Genomic DNA, 18,948 nt, shown 5'->3' on the forward strand with positions numbered 1-18,948 from the left:
CACCCCAACTTTTGTAAGTCTGCTTCATACCATCAACCAAATATATTGATGAAAGGGGTCCAAGGCAGACTTAGATTCAAATCCCAGCTCCAATACTACGTACTGTCCAGTATGCATCATCTCAGTTGTGTAACCTGAGTAGTAAATTTACTTTGTCTGGGGCCTCAGTTGCCTCGACTATAAAATGGACATAAAAATAGGTCAGACTTCAGGGTTGTATTTAAGATTAAATGCAATAATGTCTGACATACATTCATCTCTGAATAAATGGTGGTCATAATTGTAGGTGGCGTTTTCTTCCTTCTTTATTGTATTTTCCAAATTTCCTGTAATTAGAGTTCAAAAAACCTATCTAGTAAACATAATTATTTAAATTTTCAAAGGGGTTGTGATCTATTCCCCAGGGATCTGGAGCCAAGTCCAGGGCTGGGAATGTGGTTGAAAGCTTTCTTCCAACCCCTGCGGTGGCTGGACTCAGCTCCACAGACAGTGACCCTGAGAGCAGGGCTTGATGTTTGTGCTTGGCGGACCCTGGGAGCTTTGTTTACAGAGGACGCTGGGTCCCAGGGCCTGAACTGCCCCCTCACCTCTGCAGCTGCTACGGACTGAGCCCACGAAGAAGGCTGCCTCAGCCCACCCTGCCCCTCACAGCCTGGCCCCTGATCCCAGTCATGACAGCCTTTGGCACAGTTAATCTTCCCTTAAGAGCAGCCTCTGGTTCCCGAACACAGGCCCAAGCTGAACCCTGATCATGTCCCATGCCCACGGAGTGGGCTGTAGCATTTCTGTTTGTGGTGATGAAATATTTGTGGAAACAGTTGTGATAGTTGCGTGGCATCGTGAATGTATTCAATGCCACTAAATCGTACACTTAAAAATGGCTAAAGGGGCCGATTTTACGTTATAGAGATTTTACTACAATTTTTTGAAAAGTGAAAAAAAAAAAAAAAAAAACCCAGACGAAAGAGGGCAGGGTTGACCTGTGGGATTTGGTGACAGAACCTGGGCTGACACCAGGAGGCCTCTATTTTGACCTCCATTCGGCCCCTTCGGCTCTTGACCTCCATTCGGCCCCAGGGTCAGGGTAACTTAACTCCTCTGAGGATAGATAACCCACTGCCCTCAGGGCAGTCATGGAACTCAAATGTGACCAAATGGTGTGAAACTCTCTGTAAAACAATCAATAATTCTTAATTAGTATTATCGCCTTAACCTTGCCCCATAAAAGAAACCCATTACAAACAAAATACAATAGTACCTTTTTTTATATATATATATTTATTTAGTGTCTGAAGACCTTAAGGCTTGGAATTCTGTAAATGGAAACCTCCAGAAATAAGGGCAGGTGGAGGGCAAACACAAGGAATCTCTCAATCTCTGGCTCCTCACCAGGAAGGAGATGCTGTGTTTTTCCTGGTGTTGTGGGGAAGGAATATTCAAAGGTGCATAATCTAGGAGGGCTTGGGGTGTTGCCTTGGCACTGGGCAGCAGAGAAATGATGTCCTTGCCGTGTCCTGTCTTTGCCCCCCTGCCTCCCCCCTCGTCTTGCCTTCCTATCTTAGGTTGCCTTTCCCATCTGTCTCTTGGGAGATTTATTTCTGTCTCTTTTTTCATCTTAAGCAGCGGAAATGAATCATCTTTCAGCCTGTTTGGTAAACAGGCCCATGCCCTCTGACCCCCTCTGGGCTCTCTCTGGCTCCTCTGGAGCTGCCGCTGGGCTAGGTCTCACCACCCCCCCCCCCCCAACACACACACAGTCAAGACCCTCCTGGCTGGTTATTTTTGGTAATGTCCCTCTCCTCCCAGGCGTGGAGGCTTGACCTCCTCGGCCCTGTGGAAAATGGGAAATGACACACAGCATTCCATATGATGATCCCACGAGCTGACCAGAGAGGGACAGGGAAAGCACGAGAGCCACCCTGTTCTGAGGGTTCTATGCGCCACGCACCCACCGGCACATCTCAGTGACCCTTATTAAGTGGGTCTTCCCAAATCCTCATTTTCCAGAGGAGGAGTACAAGGCTCAGAGAAGTGAAGGAATATGACCAAGGCCACCGAGCTGGTAAGGGGTGGAGCCAAGATTCAAAACCTGTATTCTTGGATTCATTCCATGATACCATGCTGCCCTATGTATCCACATATATGTATGCACGTATGTTGAACTGGGGATACAGGAGGGTCAGCTAGAACTTGGGCTGCAACGATCAGGATGAAAATGTAACATCCTTGCGCATTAAGCTATATGCATATGACAGATGGGTGTTTACCTACGGAGGGGAGGACAAGTGTGAGCACTGTGTGCCTTCCCCGGCACCTGGGGACCACAGAGAAAGGGATCAACGAGGGCCAGGGATGGGGGAGGGACACCCCAGATTCCAGACCACCTGAACCCTGCCCACACCTCACAGCGATGGAACCTCACAGATAAAAGTGCCTAGTTGAGTCCGCGTTGGTGAAACCACGCTTCCTGGTGAACTCAGTTATGCAACTATTGGACTTCTAAAAATGTGCAGGTGCTGTTTCTAGGAATTATGTGGGATACAGAAATAAATCTGCTGACGTCAAACTATCCAGCGGGGCCACGTGTGTATTGGAGGTGTGGGAGGGATTAATATAAATACATAAATAACCGATGCAGCGTAGATAGAAAATGCTCAGGGCCAAAGGGATGGACGGATCCTGTAACAGGGTTCTAGCAGGACCAGAAGCTGGAGAGATTGCTCTAGGCTGGGTATTGAGGAGGGCTTCCCGGGGAGGTCTCTAAGTAGATGTAAGCGCTACATCAGTAGAAAGCTTTAACGGAAGTTAGATCCTGTCTAATTTTCCACGGAGCCCAGAGACACAGACATGCCCTTATTCCCCTTTCACAGAGGTGGAAACTGAGGCCAGAGAGGTCGACTGGGATGTCCACAGTCCCGCAGCTAGCAAGCGGCCGACGGGTTTTTGCTCTTGGGCCAGCCAACGTGAGGGTTTCCCAGTCCCGCACTCGGGTCCCTCCCCGCGGGACGGGCTCCAGCAGGGCGCAGAGTGGCGGGAGCGGGGGCCGCCGGCACGCGCCGGGGGCGGGGCCGAAGGGCCGGAGGGGCGGGGCTGGCTGGCGGCGGGGCGGCCGCGCGGGAGGCGCAGGGGCTGAGTCCCTTTCCACCTGCCGGCGCGAGCGCAGCGCCATGGGCGGCCGCCAGCCGGGGGACCGCCGGGCTGAGCCCCGCTGAGCCCACCGGGCCGGCCATGGGCGACCGCGAGCGCAACAAGAAGCGGCTGCTGGAGCTGCTGCAGGCGGCGGGCACCGGCAACTCTCACTGCGCCGACTGCGGGGCGGCGGGTAAGGGCGCGGCGGCCCGGAGCAGGACCCCTGCCCTCCTCCCCTCCTTCCAGACCCGGTCCCGTCCCGGGCCCCCGCCGGACTCGGGCGTGACCCTTCTGACACCTTCGCACCCAGCCCGCGAATCTCCGACCCGCGCCCCTGGCCGAGCTCTCCACATCCGATGCGGCGCCCACCCGAACCCAGATCCCCTGACCTCCCCACTCTGGACCCCTACACTAGACCCGGACCCGGATGCCCTGACCGTCTCGATCGCCTCCCAGCCAGACAGCCCCCCCCTCCCCCCCAGACCTCAGTCCCTGACGTCTTCATCCGGACCTGGTCACCTCCCACGCTCTCGGACCCAAACATCCCCCACACCGAGGGGTCCAGGCCCATGGCTCCTGACCTTCCAGTGACCCCTTCCCTGCCCCCGGACGCCCCCGGGTCCTCCCACGTTCCTGCCGCGCAGCGCGCGGACCCTGCGGACGTCCAGGGGCCCTGCGGCGCACTTCCCCACCTGCAGATCCCCAGCTTGGCGTCCCGGGGTCGGCCCCTCCCTCCGCGCTCTCCTCTCGGTTCCCCGGAGTCTTGTCACTTCCACTTCGTGCTCGCCGCAACTTCTCGCCCCGCATCCCTACACTCCTTCCAGGATCATCCTGGTCGCCGCCGTGCCTTGGCGGGTGGGCTGACCAGAAGGTTGCATGCGGGTATCTTAGTTAACAAGGTGGTGGTGGGGGGGGGGGGTGGGCCGAGAGAGAAAAGTTTCCCAGCCTGGGCAGCGCTGGGCACCGCCGCATGAATTCTAACCGCCAAGCCCACCTCTCCCAGCAGCCCCAGCCCAGCCCTGGTCTCCGTGCCTAGCTCACCATACAGCTCCCCTTCTACCCTCTTTGCCCCGCAGATCCTGACTGGGCCTCCTACAAGCTGGGCATCTTCATCTGTCTGAATTGCTCCGGCGTCCACCGCAACTTCCCAGACATCAGCAGAGTTAAATCCGTGAGACTTGACTTCTGGGATGACAGTACCGTGGAGGTAGCGAGGGGCGCGCGTGGACAGCCTTGGAACCGCAGAACCGGGGTGGAGGCGGTGGGTAGGGCGTCCAGAGCAGGAAACTGAGTTTCAGAGAGGAGCAAGAACTAGCAAGAGAAAACACAGCCTGTTAGAGTGCCTGCCTAGGCAGAGGCCCTGAGTTCAAGGCCCTGAGCTTGTTATTTCCCTTAGTTTCCACATCTGTATTGTAAGGATACCACTACCCCTTCCCCCGGTTGCCAGAAGGATTAAATGTAGGCTCAGTGCAAGTCCAAACTAAATAGTCAAGTAACAGCTGCTGTTATCATTAGCTGAAGTCTTGGACTGGAACAGTATACTGATCATGGTCTGCAGTCCCCCTTCCGGCCCCCATAACCAGGAAGGGCACCATTTTGCTCTCCTGACCTATGCAAATGGATGCAATCTGGATGATAATACCGTTTTGGGCAGAAGACCTTCAGAGAACAAGCAGTTCTAAACTGTACTGGTTGGCTGAGGTTTTCAAGGACTATTGGAAGAGCAGGCCCATGTTTACAGAGAGCCCACTCTGTGCCGGGCCCTGTGCTAGATGCCTTATTCGTCGGACACATAGTTACTGTAAGCTTACTAGGTGCTGGGTATTAAGAAAAGAACAATGAATGAGATAAAGTCTCGTCCCATGGGGAGCTTACACCCTTCTAGTGCAGGGGAAAGACAGGAAACCAGTAACCAGCACATAGACCTGAAGGTTGTTTCTTTGTCCTTACAACCCCCCTGTTAAACTTTCTTCATTTTTGCAGTTGAAATCCCTGAAGCTCACAGGGTTAAGTATCGCCCAGGGGTCACTCAGTGAATAAACGGAACAGCTGGAATGTGAAATCTGCTCTGTTGGGGTCCAAAGCCCATGCAAATCCTGGGTCACAGCCCAGCAGCCCCAGGGGAGGGGAGAAGGGTTCACTCTGCTCACAGGATGTGAATTAGCAACCTGATGTCTCTTCCCACATGGGCCCTAACCCCAGATATGCCACCTCTGTTACTGAGTGCTAACTCTTGGCCAGGGCCACTCTTGGCATATCTGCCTCTGGGTACCTCGGGCGTCATAGGGCCCCAGTGATCACCCTGACTTAAGTACTCAGTGGCGCCAGCTCTGACTTCTTCCATCCTCCAGCTATGTCTATCCGCTGCAGGCTTGCCGGGACTGGTGCTGGTGGTCCTGGTCATCTGTGGAGGGGGTGGGACAAAGTACCTGAGCTTTGGAGTTGGACAGGTTTGGGTTGAAATCCTAGCTCTCCACTTTCTAGCTGTGTCACCTTGAGTAAGTCACCTAACCTCTCTGAGCCCCAGTTGCCTCACCTTTAAAATGAGGATGGCGGTATTAAAACTGTTGAGGGGATGGAATGAAGTAATGGGTAAGAACTGAGAAGTTCTCTGCCAGCGTGAGGCGTGGTTGTTACTGCACCTCAGTGTTCTGGCCTGGGGCTTCCCAGCAGCATGAATGACCAAGCCTGGGGTGTGTCAAACCCCAAGTAGGAGTGTCTCCTGACTGGGTCTAGGAGCCAGTGGGAAGAGTGGCCTTCTGGGTAGACCATGGTTTCATTTCACATTTTTTCATGTTCTAATATTACCCCAACTTGCTGCTGTCTTGCAGTTTATGACCCACAACGGGAACCTCCGTGTGAAGGCCAAGTATGAAGCCAGAGTCCCTGCTTTCTACTATATCCCCCAAGCCAACGACTGTCTGTGAGTGGGTGATTTCTCGGTCTCACCTCCCCCACCCCTGTTCCATTTGTCTGTGGTGGTCTTTTCTTTTCTTAAAAAATTTTTTAATGTCTATATCTGAGAGAGAGAGAAAGCACGGGGGAGGGGCAGAGGGAAAGGGGGACAGAGGATCCAAAGCAGGCTCCTCTCTGACAGCAGAGAACCTAACGCGGGCCTCGAACTCACAACCGTGAGATCATGACCTGAGCCGAAGTCGGACGCTTAACTGGCTGAGCCACCCAGGCGCCCCTGTGGTGGTCTTTTCTATGGACCTGGTGGATCCAGAAAGACATTTGGTACTGTCATGGAGAACACGTAGAAGTGGCCTAGTTCCCTCTCTGTCTTTATTGCATGGATTGTCACTTCACTGTCTGGGACTCAGTTTCCAAGCTGTGAAATAGGGCATTTTCTCTGTGATTCCTTTGCCTCTGATGTTCTCCTAGCCTACTGGTGGTGGCTAACTTGATAGAGAAGAAAAACGCTGGTATTTTAGTAGAGCAAATGTGTTCCAGCTACTTCCTATGGAGTGTTGTGCCCAAGGCTGTCCCACAGACCTCAGCATAGCTGCAACGCAGCTGTCTGGCCCCAGGTCCCTAAGTAGTAACCATATAAATAAGAGTAGTCACTAATATTCACTGAGCTTTACCTAGGTACCTGTGCTAAATGCTTATGGGCATGAATTTGTTTAATTCAACAACTCTGAGACAACACTGCCTTGATCTCCATGATACAGATGAAGTACCTGAGGCTCATAGAGACAGAACTGGGACTGACTAGCCCATCTGACACCAGGGCCTGCTGTTGGGTACCATGGCACTGGGGAAATTCAATATAAGGGCGGGAAGCTGTGAAGCATCACGAGGTTTCAGGTCCCTACACGTGAGGGGTCAGTGTGACTTCAGCCTCTGCAGGACTGACTGCCTGAGGCTTAGCCTCCCTCACAGGGACTCAGCCTCACTGCCAGGGTTGCTAGGCAGCGCCCCACCCCCACCCCCAGTATAAATGTGAAGAAGGTACCCTTTGGGCAGACACAGCTCATGGGGGGTATGGCTTGCGGAGAGCAGGCTGTATTTCAGCCACCATTGTCTTCTAGTGTCAGCAGGAAGCTCTTGGCCAGTGCACAAACTGTACAACTGTACTTAGTACCCTGCCATTTCCCAATATTTAAGCAACCCAGGGGCTACTGATGCAGCATGGAGTGGCAGGGGAGGCACAGTTTTGCACTCAGAAGATCCCAGTATTGTTTCCTGACTCTTACCACTCTGTGGCTGTGAAAAAGTGGACAAGTTACCCAACTTCTCTGAATCATGGCATCATCATCTGTGAAATGTAGATAACGATGCCCATATCATGGCATGGTGGTAGAGATTAAATGAGATAATTTGTGTAAAACGTCTCACAGGCCACATGACAGGCTAGTTTTAACCCGTTTCTTCGGAATGCTGTCTGGTCCCTGGGCCAGCTGAGGGATGTGCCAGGCTTAACTCAAGAGGGTCTGGCTCACCTTGCCTCACTGCTGCCACTCAGCCCTTTGCTGCAAAGAGAAAGGAACAGGCATTTGATGAACACCTACTATGTGCTCAGCTTTCTGCCAGCACTACAGACACTACTTGCCGTGACTTTAACCATAGCCCTGTACCTTACCCGCTTTTAGCAGAACACTCACGGCCTCCTCCCTGTAATTCTAAGGGTCCTCAAAGTTTCCCACCTCTAGGACCAGGCCTGGGGCCTCAGTCTCCATTCCCTCTCCCGGCTCCGATGCTGTCACTCAGGATTCCACGGTGGGCTTGGTGCCTCTCCTCAACGTGCTGGGTGTGAGGGCTGTGCATTAGGTAGGACTCTTGGTGGTAAGTGACAGAAACCCAATTTAAACCAGCTTAGGCATGAGGGGATTTTATGGGTTCTGGGAATCAGACGGTAGGAGGGACACAGGTGGAGCCACCCTCAGGAAGGACAAGCCAGGGGCTCAAACGCTGTCAGGCCTCTCCTACTCTGTCTGGCTCTCATTCCTGCACCTTTTCCTCAGCCAGGCTTTTTTTATAGAGCTGGGAACAAGGCCACTTCCTGGTCCCCGGCCCCAGCTCTCAGCCTGACCCAGAGAGGGCTTCCAATCCATCCCTCTCTTGGTTTTGCTCCACACAGCCCAGGGCAGAGCTCTGATTGGCCAGTTCAGGCCAAGGGCCCAGCTCTAGGTCATTCCCAGTGTCTTGGAAGTAAACCTTGGAACATTTCCCTGGAAAAGGCAAGAGGGAACCAAACAGTTGAAATAAGTTTCCTGCAGGGTTCATGGAAGACAATATCTGATTAAGCTAACATTAAACTCCTAGTATGTGCTGATCGTGGTACTAGGCCCTTTTATATACATTTAAACTCCTCCTAGACCCTGAGGGGTAGGTAGGTATAATATTATTGACATATCCCCAAGTTCAGAGAAGTTAAGTAACTTGCTGTTGGTCACACAACGGATAAATCGTAGAGGAGGATGAGATCCCAGGTGGTTGGACCCCTATGTCACTTCTCTGTCCAGTGTGGCATGCCCAGACTTTGTGGGAAAGCCACAGGAAGAGGTTCATGGACTCCCCTGGCGTCAGCTTATGAGCATGCAGTGGGGGGGGGGGGGTGGCAGTGTAGATGGTCCAGGGGAGCCGGTTGACCTAGAGGGCTGGGCTGGGGTTGGAATAGCCCAGTGGTTTTCATAGAGCCCCTTGGGGGAAATCTTTTTCCTCAGGAGACACTGGAAGTATCTAAAGACATTTTGGGGTGTCCTAACTAGGGGTGGGGGACTATTGGCATCTAGGGGATAGAGGCCAGAAATGCTGCTAAACTGGCTACAGAACACAGGATGCTCCCCCCTCCCCCACAACAAAGAATCAGCCCCAAGTGTAACGGTAACAAGGCTGAGAAGCCCTGGGTAGTCTGAGCAGACAGTTGCTGTGGTGCTCCCACCCTGTGGTAAGAGGATGTACCAGACACAGTTGACCAAGGGCTCTCTCTTTTTAGGGTCTTAAAGGAACAGTGGATTCGAGCTAAGTATGAAAGACAGGAATTCATGGCCGATGGGAAAACCATCTCACCCCCAGGTAAGTTCTTTTGTGGTCTGCGTTCTAGTGAGTCCTGGAGAATAGAGTGTCTGAGTATCAGGGCCTAATCAGGAGATATCTGCCGGCCTCACTCTGGCCACAGAGGCCAAGGTGTGGGTTCCTCTGCCTCTGAAACAGCAACATGTCAGCTGGTGGGGTTTTATGGTCTGAGTGGTTGAGAAGCATTTTTATCTCAGGTCCCCGCAGGGCCACAAGTGTGTATAGAGTCTTAGTATAAAATTGCAGGAAGACTCACCCTCTGGGCAGAGTAATTAGAAAAAGGCACCCCTGCTCCTGGTGAGGGTAGCCCCTGGTGTGGCACGAGGCTCGGGAAGGCACACGGGAGGGATTTCAGCCTCCCTTTGCACCTTTGTGTGGGGCACGACCTCATCGCTGGCCCTCGACCCCTGGTGGTTGCTGCCCAGCTGCTCTGAGTCCAAGCTGACACCGACCCAGAGTACAAAGTGCACAAAACCACTGTGAGGACCCAGCAGCAGCCGGTGTCAGCCCTCCTAGCCACCAGGAGCACGCGGTATTCTTCGGCCAGCGGGTGCCTGGAGGTCGCTCATTATTTCCGCCCTCTGGAGAGTTTCATTAGGCCGATGTCAACGTGAAGTCGGGCAGGACCATATGGGCGTCTTTCAGAATCATCCCGTTTCTCAGGACTTAGCCTCCTTAAGGGCTTACTCTGTCTTGTGAAACAGCCAAAGAAGGAAGTTAGTGGGGGGAGCCCAACCAAAATCATAAGACATTGCGAATTTGGCTCCAGAGGGAACCCTGCGTGTTGCAGCTGATAGAGCTAAGTTAGATTTGAGAGGTTTTTAGCACGGGGTGGAGCGTTCATTCTCCCCTTAAGGAGGTAGAATCTTGAGGATGTAGGTGTTCACTCTTTCTCATCTTTGGCGGCCAAGGTAACCGAGAAGGGTTCTTGTGGAAGCGGGGAAGAGACAATGCACAGTTCCTGAGAAGGAAGTTTGTTCTCCTGGCAAGAGAAGGCCTCCTGAAATACTATACTAAAGAAGAGGTAAGAGGCCAGACCGGCGAGGGCTCCCCTCCCTGAGCCCTGGCTCCCACTCCCCCGGAAGCTGCATTTAAATCAATGGTGCTGAGCCTTATGGCTAGTCTCAGACACTGAGCGTTCAGCACTACATTCTGCCGCTCTTCCTTGGTGATGCAACTCATAGAGTCCACAAAAAAACACACCTTCTCTTCGCTTCAAATCGGATTAAGCCTTGGATGATCACTTGAATTTACTTCACCTATTCATGCACTCGAGAATTTTTTTAGTGAGCACCTACTATATACTAGGCATAATTGGAAGCACTGGGGAAACAGCAGCGAACTAAACGAAGCTGCTGGGGGCGCCTGGGTGGCGCAGTCGGTTAAGCGTCCGACTTCAGCCAGGTCACGATCTCGCGGTCCGTGAGTTCGAGCCCCGCGTCAGGCTCTGGGCTGATGGCTCGGAGCCTGGAGCCTGTTTCCGATTCTGTGTCTCCCTCTCTCTCTGCCCCTCCCCCGTTCATGCTCTGTCTCTCTCTGTCCCAAAAATAAATAAAAAACGTTGAAAAAAAAAATTAAAAAAAAAAATAAATAAACGAAGCTGCTGTTCTCACGGGGCTCTCATTCTAGTGGAAGGAGACAGGTGGTAACCAAAACGTACATCGATATATGACATATGAGGTGGTAGGAGGCGCTATGAAGTATAATAAAAGAGGGCGAAGAGTTAGAGAGGATGGCAAGAGCCTGGCTGACAGCACACAGTGGTCGGGGAAGGCCCCTCTGATGACATTTAAGCAGAGAAGTGAACAAAAGTGAGCAAGTCATGTGCATATGTGGGGAAAGAGTAGACGTAGAGGGAACACGATGTGCAGAAGCCCTGAATATGGCCGTGGCCATGGCTGGCACATACACCGCGTGCCAGTTAGAAAATGGCTCCTCTGAGACGGCGCAGCCCCGGGGCCCCAGTCTAGACAACCCGGAGCCTAGACTGCAGTTCTCCCTTGCACCTTAAGCCGGGGACTTTTTATTTAGTCTACAGACTACTCGACCATAAGCCACAGCCCTGGCCTGAGTTGGGTGTGTGGTTGGTGGATTTGTAGGGCATCAAGGAAACCAAAGTGGAATGTGCAGGGGGAGCAAAGAAAAGGATGGAAAGAGGTGAACCCATGCAGGTGAGGACCTTGTAGGGCCTAGTAAGACTCGAGATTGTTTTCTGTTTTTGTTTTTTATTGAAACAGCTTTATCAAGACATAAATTCACTGGGCGCCTGGGTGGCTCAGTCGGTTAAGCGCCCAACTTCAGCTCGGGTCATGGTCTCACGGCTCCTGAATTCGAGCCCCACGTCGGGCTCTGCGCTGTGTCAGCATGGAGCCTGCTTGGGATCTTCTGTTCTCCTCTCTCTCTCTGCCCCTCTCCTGCTTCTACACTCCCTCTCTCTTTCTCCCTCTTTCAAAAATAAATAAAGAATTAAAAAAATATATGTAAATTCACATACTATGCCATTTGCCCATTTAAAGCATACAATTAATGGCTTTTAGTATATTCACAGTTGTGCAACTGTCACCACAATCAATTCTAGAACATTTTCATAACCCCCAAAAGAAATCCCAAACCCGTTGGCTGTAATCCTCTATCCACTCGACCCCCAGCCCCAGGCGGCCACTGCTCTACTTTCTGTCTCTCTAGATTTGCCTATTTCGGATCCTTCATACACGTGGAATATGTGGTCTTTGGTAACAGACCTCTTTCATTTAGCGTATGTTTTTCTTTAAGTTTATTTATTTTGAGAGAGAGAGAGAGAGAGAGAGAGCAGGGGAGGGGGCAGAGAGATGCAGAAGGAATCCCAAGCAGGCTCCTCACCTTCGATGCAGAGCCCTACGCGGAGCTCAAACCCACAAACTGTGAGATCATGACCTGAGCCAAAGTCAAGAGTCGGAGCCTTCACCGACTGAGCCACCTAGGCGCCATTTAGCATATAGTTTTAAGGTTTATTCATGTTGTAGCATGAATTAGTACTTTGTTTCTTTTTATTGCCAAGTGCTGGCCCACTGTATGGATGTTTATTTCACCTGTTCACTTAGTTGATGGACATTTGCGTTTTCCCTTTTTGGGCAAGTGTGAATAGTGCTGCTAATAAACGTAGGTATACAAGTTTTCATGTAGATATCTGTTTCCATTTTTCCTGGGTCTATACCTAGAAATGGAACATACCTGGGTCATATGGTAACTCTGTACTTAATATTTGAAGGAACTGCCACACTGCTTTCCAAAGTCGCTGCACCATCATATGTTCCCACCAGCAATGTGTGAAGGTTCCAGTTGCTCTGCTGTTATCTGATTTTCTGCTGTAGCCACCTTGGTGGGTCTGAGGCAGTATCTGATTGTGATTTTGATTTACATTTCCTTGGTGGCTAATGATGTTGGGTGTCTTTTCATGGGCTTATTGGCCATGTGTACATCATCTTTGTAGAAATGTCCGTTCACTGCCTTTTCCTATAGTTTAATTATCTTATGTGGCTTTTTGTTATTGAGTTTTTATAGTTCCTTATTCTAGATAGAGGTCTATATTGGATAGATGATTTACCAAAAAAGTTAGGCTTTTTGGATTCTACTCTGAGATGAGAAGACACAGGAAGGTTTTGAGCAGAGAAGTGATATAATTTGATTTAGACTTTTTACCTTTTGGGAATGAAAGTCTTGTGATGGATGAACATTTTGTGGGGACAGTTTCTTCTTTTTCATTTCATTTATTCATTTTATTTTTTAAATATTTATTTATGTATTACTTTTTTTTTTTTTAATTTACATCCAAGTTAGCATATAGTGCAACAATGATTTCAGGAGTAGATTCCTTAATGCCTCTTACCCATTTAGCCCATCCCCCCTCCCAAAAATGTTTATTTTTAAGACAGAGAGAGAGAGAAAACATTAGTGGGGGAGGGGCAGAGAGAGAGGGAGACACAGACTCTGAAACAGGCTTCAGGCTCTGAGCTGTCAGCACAGAGCCTGATGCGGGGCTCAGATCTGGACAGTGAGATCATGACCTAGGCTGAAGAAGGACGCTTAACTGACTGAACCACCCAGGCCCCTCCATACCCCCCACCCCTGCCAAAATTTTATTTTTAAGTAATCTCTACACTCAATGAGGGGCTCAAACCCACAACTCCAAGATCAAGAGTCACATGCTCTTACCGAGTGAGCCAGCCAGGCGCCCAGACTTAAACTTTTTTTTTTTTTTTTTGGTTCTTCTTTTTTTTTTTTTCAACATATGAAATTTATTGTCAAATTGGTTTCCATACAACACCCAGTGCTCATCCCAAAAGGTGCCCTCCTCAATACCCATCACCCACCCTCCCCTCCCTCCCACCCTCCATCAACCCTCAGTTAGTTCTCAGTTTTTAAGAGTCTCTTATGCTTTGGCTCTCTCCCACTCTAACCTCTTTTTTTTTTTTCTTCCCCACCCCCATGGGTTTCTGTTAAGTTTCTCAGGATCCACATAAGAGTGAAAACATATGGTATCTGTCTTTCTCTGTATGGCTTATTTCACTTAGCATCACACTCTCCAGTTCCATCCAAGTTGCTACAAAGGGCCATGTTTCATTCTTTCTCATTGCCACATAGTATTCCATTGTGTATATAAACCACAATTTCTTTATCCATTCATCAGTTGATGGACATTTAGGCTCTTTCCATAATTTGGCTATTGTTGAGAGTGCTGCTATAAACATTGGGGTACAAGTGCCCCTATGCATCAGTACTCCTGTATCCCTTGGGTAAATTCCTAGCAGTGCTACTGCTGGGTCATAGGGTAGGCCTATTTTTCAGACTTAAACTTTTTAAAGGAGCACTCTGGCTACTGTTGGGTTCAGGGTGGGGCAGGGAGGGGGCAAGAGTAGAAGGAGAGAAAGCAGTTAGGAAGCTATTGCAATAATCAAGCGAGGAATCAGGGCACCTGGCTCAGTTGGTAGGGTCAACTCAGGGTGGTGAGTTCGAGCCCCACATTAGGCACAGGGTTTACTTAAAGAAAATAAAAATAAATAAATTAAAAAAAAATCAGATGAGGAATAATGGTGGATTAGACCAGGCCGATGGTGAAGGAGGTGGTCAGAGGTGGTCTGATTTTGGAAGTAGAACCAACAGGATTTACAGATTGATTGACTGTGAGGTGTGAAAGTAAGGAGAATCCAGGGTAGTTCCCAGCTTTTTGCCCTACAGAACTAGAAGGACAGATTTTCCATTTGCTGAGATGGCAAAGACTTGGCTCCCTGAAGGGATGATCAGGAGGCTTTTTTGGTTTGGGATGCTTATTAGTCATCTAGGGGGAAACATTGAGAAGGAAGTTGGATATGTGAGTCTGGAAGTTTGGGGAGGGTCTGGAGCTGGAGTCCTCAGCACTGAGACTGTGTTGTTGTTGTTTTTAATGTTTATTTATTTATTTTTGAGTGAGAAAGGGAAAGAGAAGCAGAGAGAGAGGGAGAGAGAATCCTAAACAGGCTTCACACTGTCAGCACAGAGCTGGATGCAGGGCTTGAACTCACGAACTGGGAGATCATGACGCGAGCTGAAACCAAGAGTCAGACACTTAACCGACTGAGCCACCCTGGCGCCCCAGCACTGAGACTGGTTTAACAATGGGACTGGCTGGGATCACCTGGGTAGGGAGTGTGGGGAGATGAGAAAAGAAGTCCAAGGACTGAAGTTTTTTGGTTTTGTTTTGGTTTCCTATCCAAAAAGAAAAAAAATGTGTTTACTGGGATAGTTTCCCACTCATCTTAATTCAGGGGGCTTTAGTGCTGCTTCTGTAGGGGGAGCATCCTCCTGTAAGTCTTGCTTGTCGTCCTGTAGGTGGGCAGTGGGGCGGCCAACCCACACCACCGTTTGTCCACGGCTAAAGACAGTGGTGATTTTGTAGCATCCTGGGCACGGCACGTCCATGAAGCGGGAGCTGGGGCTCTGCACCAGGGGGCTTCTTCTTGTGCTCCCTCTTCTCTTCCGGGGATGGGTGGAGGAGGTTCTTTGCAAGAACCATGTTCTTGGGGGGTGGGGGGGTTGTCACCACTGGAAAGGAGCGAGAGCAGAAATCCTACAACCGAGTAGTTTAGTACTTGTTGCTGAATGACAAGCCACCAAAAACTCAGTGTCTTAAAACATCAGGTTATTATTTCTCTCAGTCCTGTGGGTCAGGAATTGGGGAGGCCTTGGCTGCTGCGGTGTGCTCCATGTGTGCATCCGCCGGCTCACTCACCCTGCTGCACCGCTGGGTGAGAAGGCCCAGGAAGCCTTCGCTCATGTGTCTGGTGCCATGGCTGCAGGTAGCCTCTGTCTCTCCATGTGCTGGTTCCGCGTTCAGGAGGCTGGCTTGAGCTTCCTTGCAACATGGCAGCTGGCCTCCCCCAAGCACAGGTGGGTGCTGCTTGGCCTCTTAAACGCTAGGTCAGGAACTACCTTGTGTCAATCAAAGCACCTTGAGCAGCCAGCACTGATGCAAGGGAAGGGGATATAGACTCCCCCTCTTTCTGGGTATAATGGCGCGTGCATACTGGGAGGGAAAGAATTGGTAAGGACCATCTTTGGAGATTATTTACCACACCGAGCCCTGAGACACTCCAATATTTAGAGGGCAGAAGGAAGAGACATTTCCAGCAGAGAATGTGAAGGAGTGGCCAACAAGGGCAGAAAAGGACAAGCTCTGAGCACTGTAGCCATGACCTGACTCCATTTCCTGTATGTAGGCCTTTTTATTTAAAAAAAAAAAAAATTGCCCCTATTGCTCTTCTAGATGGACCAGAGCAATGCCAGCAGGTCTCCAATGTGACTGCAGCCTGGGGCCAAGTGAAATATGGTGGGGCGGGTGAAGAGTATTAACCCTCCAAGTGAGAGTCAGGGATTTCTTCTCAGTCTTCAAAGTAAAGCACTGAAAAAAGTTGTAGGTGCAAAAGGCAGGAGGAGGAGAGGCAGCTGCAGAGTTAGGAGCAGCTGCTGTGATTTGGCCTCGAGGAGGGACTCATCCTTGGCTAGCAAAAGACGGTCTGTTTCCCAGTCCTCAGCCAGTTCAGTCTAAAACGGTCTAAAAACAGAATGAGTTGCTTTTGTTCTTTATTTCTTTCCCCAAAGGGAAATTGTTTAAGGTTTGTTTGTTTGTTTATTTATTTATTTATTATGCGAGCAAGGGAGGGGCAGAGAGAGAGGGAGACAGAGAATTCCAAGCAGGCTCCACGCTCAGAGCAGAGCCCGATGTGGGGCTTGATCTCATAACCGTGAGATCACGACCTGAGCCAATATCAAGAGTGGGAAGTTTAACCGAGTGAACTACCTAGGCACTCCCAGAGGGAAAGTTTTTAAATTGTAGAGGTAATTCATTTTTATGTAAAAATTTTGGGTAATACAAAAGAATAAATATAAAGAAAGTGAAACTCAACATAATAAAATAGTAATACCCAGGACACATTAAAAAAAAAAAACTGTACAAAGTTGGGGTGCCCAGGTGGCTCAGTTGGATGAGCGTCCAACTTCGGCTCAGGTCATGATCTCGCGGTTTGTGGGTTTGAGCCCCGTGTTTGTGGGGTTGAGCTGTGCTGACAGCTCAGAGCCTGGTGCCTGCTTCAGATTCTGTGGCTCCCTCTCTCTCTGCCCCTCCCCCACTCATTCTCTTTCTCTCTCAAAAATAAACGTTAAAAAATAATAATAATAAAAAACCTACAAAGCAAAAAGAAAAGGAGAACCCATTGGAAAAATAGGTAAAGAAAATAGACTGGCAGTTCACAGAAAAGGAAGCCAAAATGATCAATATAAGAGATGCTCAATCTCTCTGGCAGTCAGGGAAATGCAAGTTAAAGCCATAATAAGATATACTACACACTCACCAGAATGGCTGGCGTTAAAAGGGCTGACCTCCCCATGCCCTGGAAAGGATGTGGAGGAACCAGAACTCCCATACACTCCTGGTGGGACTGTGAAATGATACAGCCGCTTGGGAAAACCATTTGGCAGTTTTTTTGTGGGTTTTTTTTTTTTGGTAAGGTTTATTTATTTTTGAGACAGACAGAGCACAAGTGGGGGAGGGACAGAGAGAGAAGGAGACACAGAATCCGAAGCAGGCTCCAGGCTCTGAGCGGTCAGCACAGAGCCCGACGCGGGGCTCGAACCCACAAACCACAAGATCATGACCTGAACCGAAGTCAGATGTTTAACCGACTGAGCCACCCAGGTGCCCCCATTTGGCAATTTTTAATGAAGGTAGATACACACATAAGCATATAACCCACCCATTCCACTCCTAGGTATTCAATGAAGAGGAACAAAAACATACGTCCGTAAAAAATATTTGTACGCAAATATTCGTAGATGCTTTATGCATTAAAAAAATCACCAAAACGTGGAACGAACCCAAATGTCCATCCACAGCTGAATGAACAAATTATAATATATCCACAGACTGAATATCACTGGGCAATAAGAAGAGACAAACTGTGGACAAATGCAACAATGTAGATGAATCTAAGATAAATTATTCTGAGCAAAAGAAACCTTATGCAAGGGTGTGCACTATATAATTTCATTATAAGAAGTTGTGGAACAGGTGAAATCACTTTGTGTCGATAGAAAGGGGTATGTGATTGCCTGGGGTTGAGGTAGGGTGGGAATTGACTGCCAAGGGAGATGCGGGAAGTCTTAGGGTGATAATGATGTTCTATATTTGACTGTGGTGGTGCTAATGTGGGTATATCCATTTGTCAAAAATCAAGCTGTATTCTTAAAATGAGTGCCATTTATTATTTATAAATTCTACCCCAGTGTAGTTGATTAAATGAAAATTAGCAATGATATCCAATTTCATATCCATCATATTGGCAAAAAATTTAAATCTGCCAGTCAAATGTTGGTGGGGATATAGGGAAAGGAGCACTCCTCTGTTATTGAGTGTGTTATTCATTTCTATTATTCCGGATTCTATATTGAAGTAAATATTGGTACAACCACTGTGGAGAGCCGGTGAGCAGGATAATTTGGCAGTTTCCAGTAGGTCAAAGATGTATGCACTTGTGATCTACAGTTCCGTTCCTAAATATATACTGCGACCTAGAGAAACTCTCACATATGTGTGCCAGGGACACAAGCTGACTGCAACATCACTAATGATTGCAAAAAATCAGAAATAATATCTGTGAACAGGAAAATAGACTGGTAACTTTTGGTGTGGTCATTCACAAGAGCATACTAGGTGGGTATATCTCAACATGAATAGAACTCAAAAATATAATGTTGAGTGACTAAAGCAAGACCTAGAATGATACATATAGTATGATACCATTTATGTACCTTAAAACCACAGAAAACAATACTATGTAATGTTCACAGATATGTAGATGTGTGTAAAAGTGTAAAAAGCATAGCTAGTGGCGCCTGGGTGACTCAGTCAGTTGAGTCTGACTTCAGCCCAGGTCATCATGATCTCACAGCATAAGTTCAAGCCCTGCATCAGGCTTTGTGCTGACAGCTCAGAGCCTGGAGCCTGCTTTGGATTCTGTGGCTCCCTCTCTCTCTGCCCCTCCCCCACTTGCTCTCTCTCTCTCTCTCTCTCCCTCAAAAATAAATAAACATTAAAAAATTACAAAATAAATAAAAATAAAAAGTGAGCTAGAAGAATAAACATCAGGCTCATGACAGTGATTGCCTGGGGGGAATACAGGAGAATGGGATAGAGTGAATAGTGGTGAAAGGGATTTTTGCCTTTATTCATAATATCATATTTCTTTTAGAAAAAGGAAGAATATTCACAAAATTAGATACTCTTTTTTG

The 18,948-nt window shown here is 49.1% G+C and overlaps 1 protein-coding gene across 2 annotated transcripts in view; it reads left to right on the plus strand.

Annotated features, from left to right (window-relative positions):
• The first annotated feature begins 3,139 nt into the window (after window positions 1–3,139).
• Window positions 3,140–18,948, plus strand: part of ADAP2 (ArfGAP with dual PH domains 2) — a 30,325-nt gene continuing 14,516 nt past the window's right edge. For both annotated transcript variants that reach the window (XM_042966023.1, XM_042966024.1), the window contains exons 1-5: window positions 3,140–3,322; window positions 4,206–4,336; window positions 5,961–6,052; window positions 9,071–9,150; window positions 10,062–10,174. In XM_042966023.1, the coding sequence (XP_042821957.1) occupies window positions 3,229–3,322; window positions 4,206–4,336; window positions 5,961–6,052; window positions 9,071–9,150; window positions 10,062–10,174 (510 nt within the window). In that variant the 5' untranslated portion in view covers window positions 3,140–3,228. The remainder of the gene's footprint in view (window positions 3,323–4,205; window positions 4,337–5,960; window positions 6,053–9,070; window positions 9,151–10,061; window positions 10,175–18,948) is intronic.

Source organism: Panthera tigris, chromosome E1 (assembly GCF_018350195.1).
Source record: "Panthera tigris isolate Pti1 chromosome E1, P.tigris_Pti1_mat1.1, whole genome shotgun sequence".
Classification (NCBI taxonomy): Eukaryota; Metazoa; Chordata; class Mammalia; order Carnivora; family Felidae; genus Panthera; species Panthera tigris.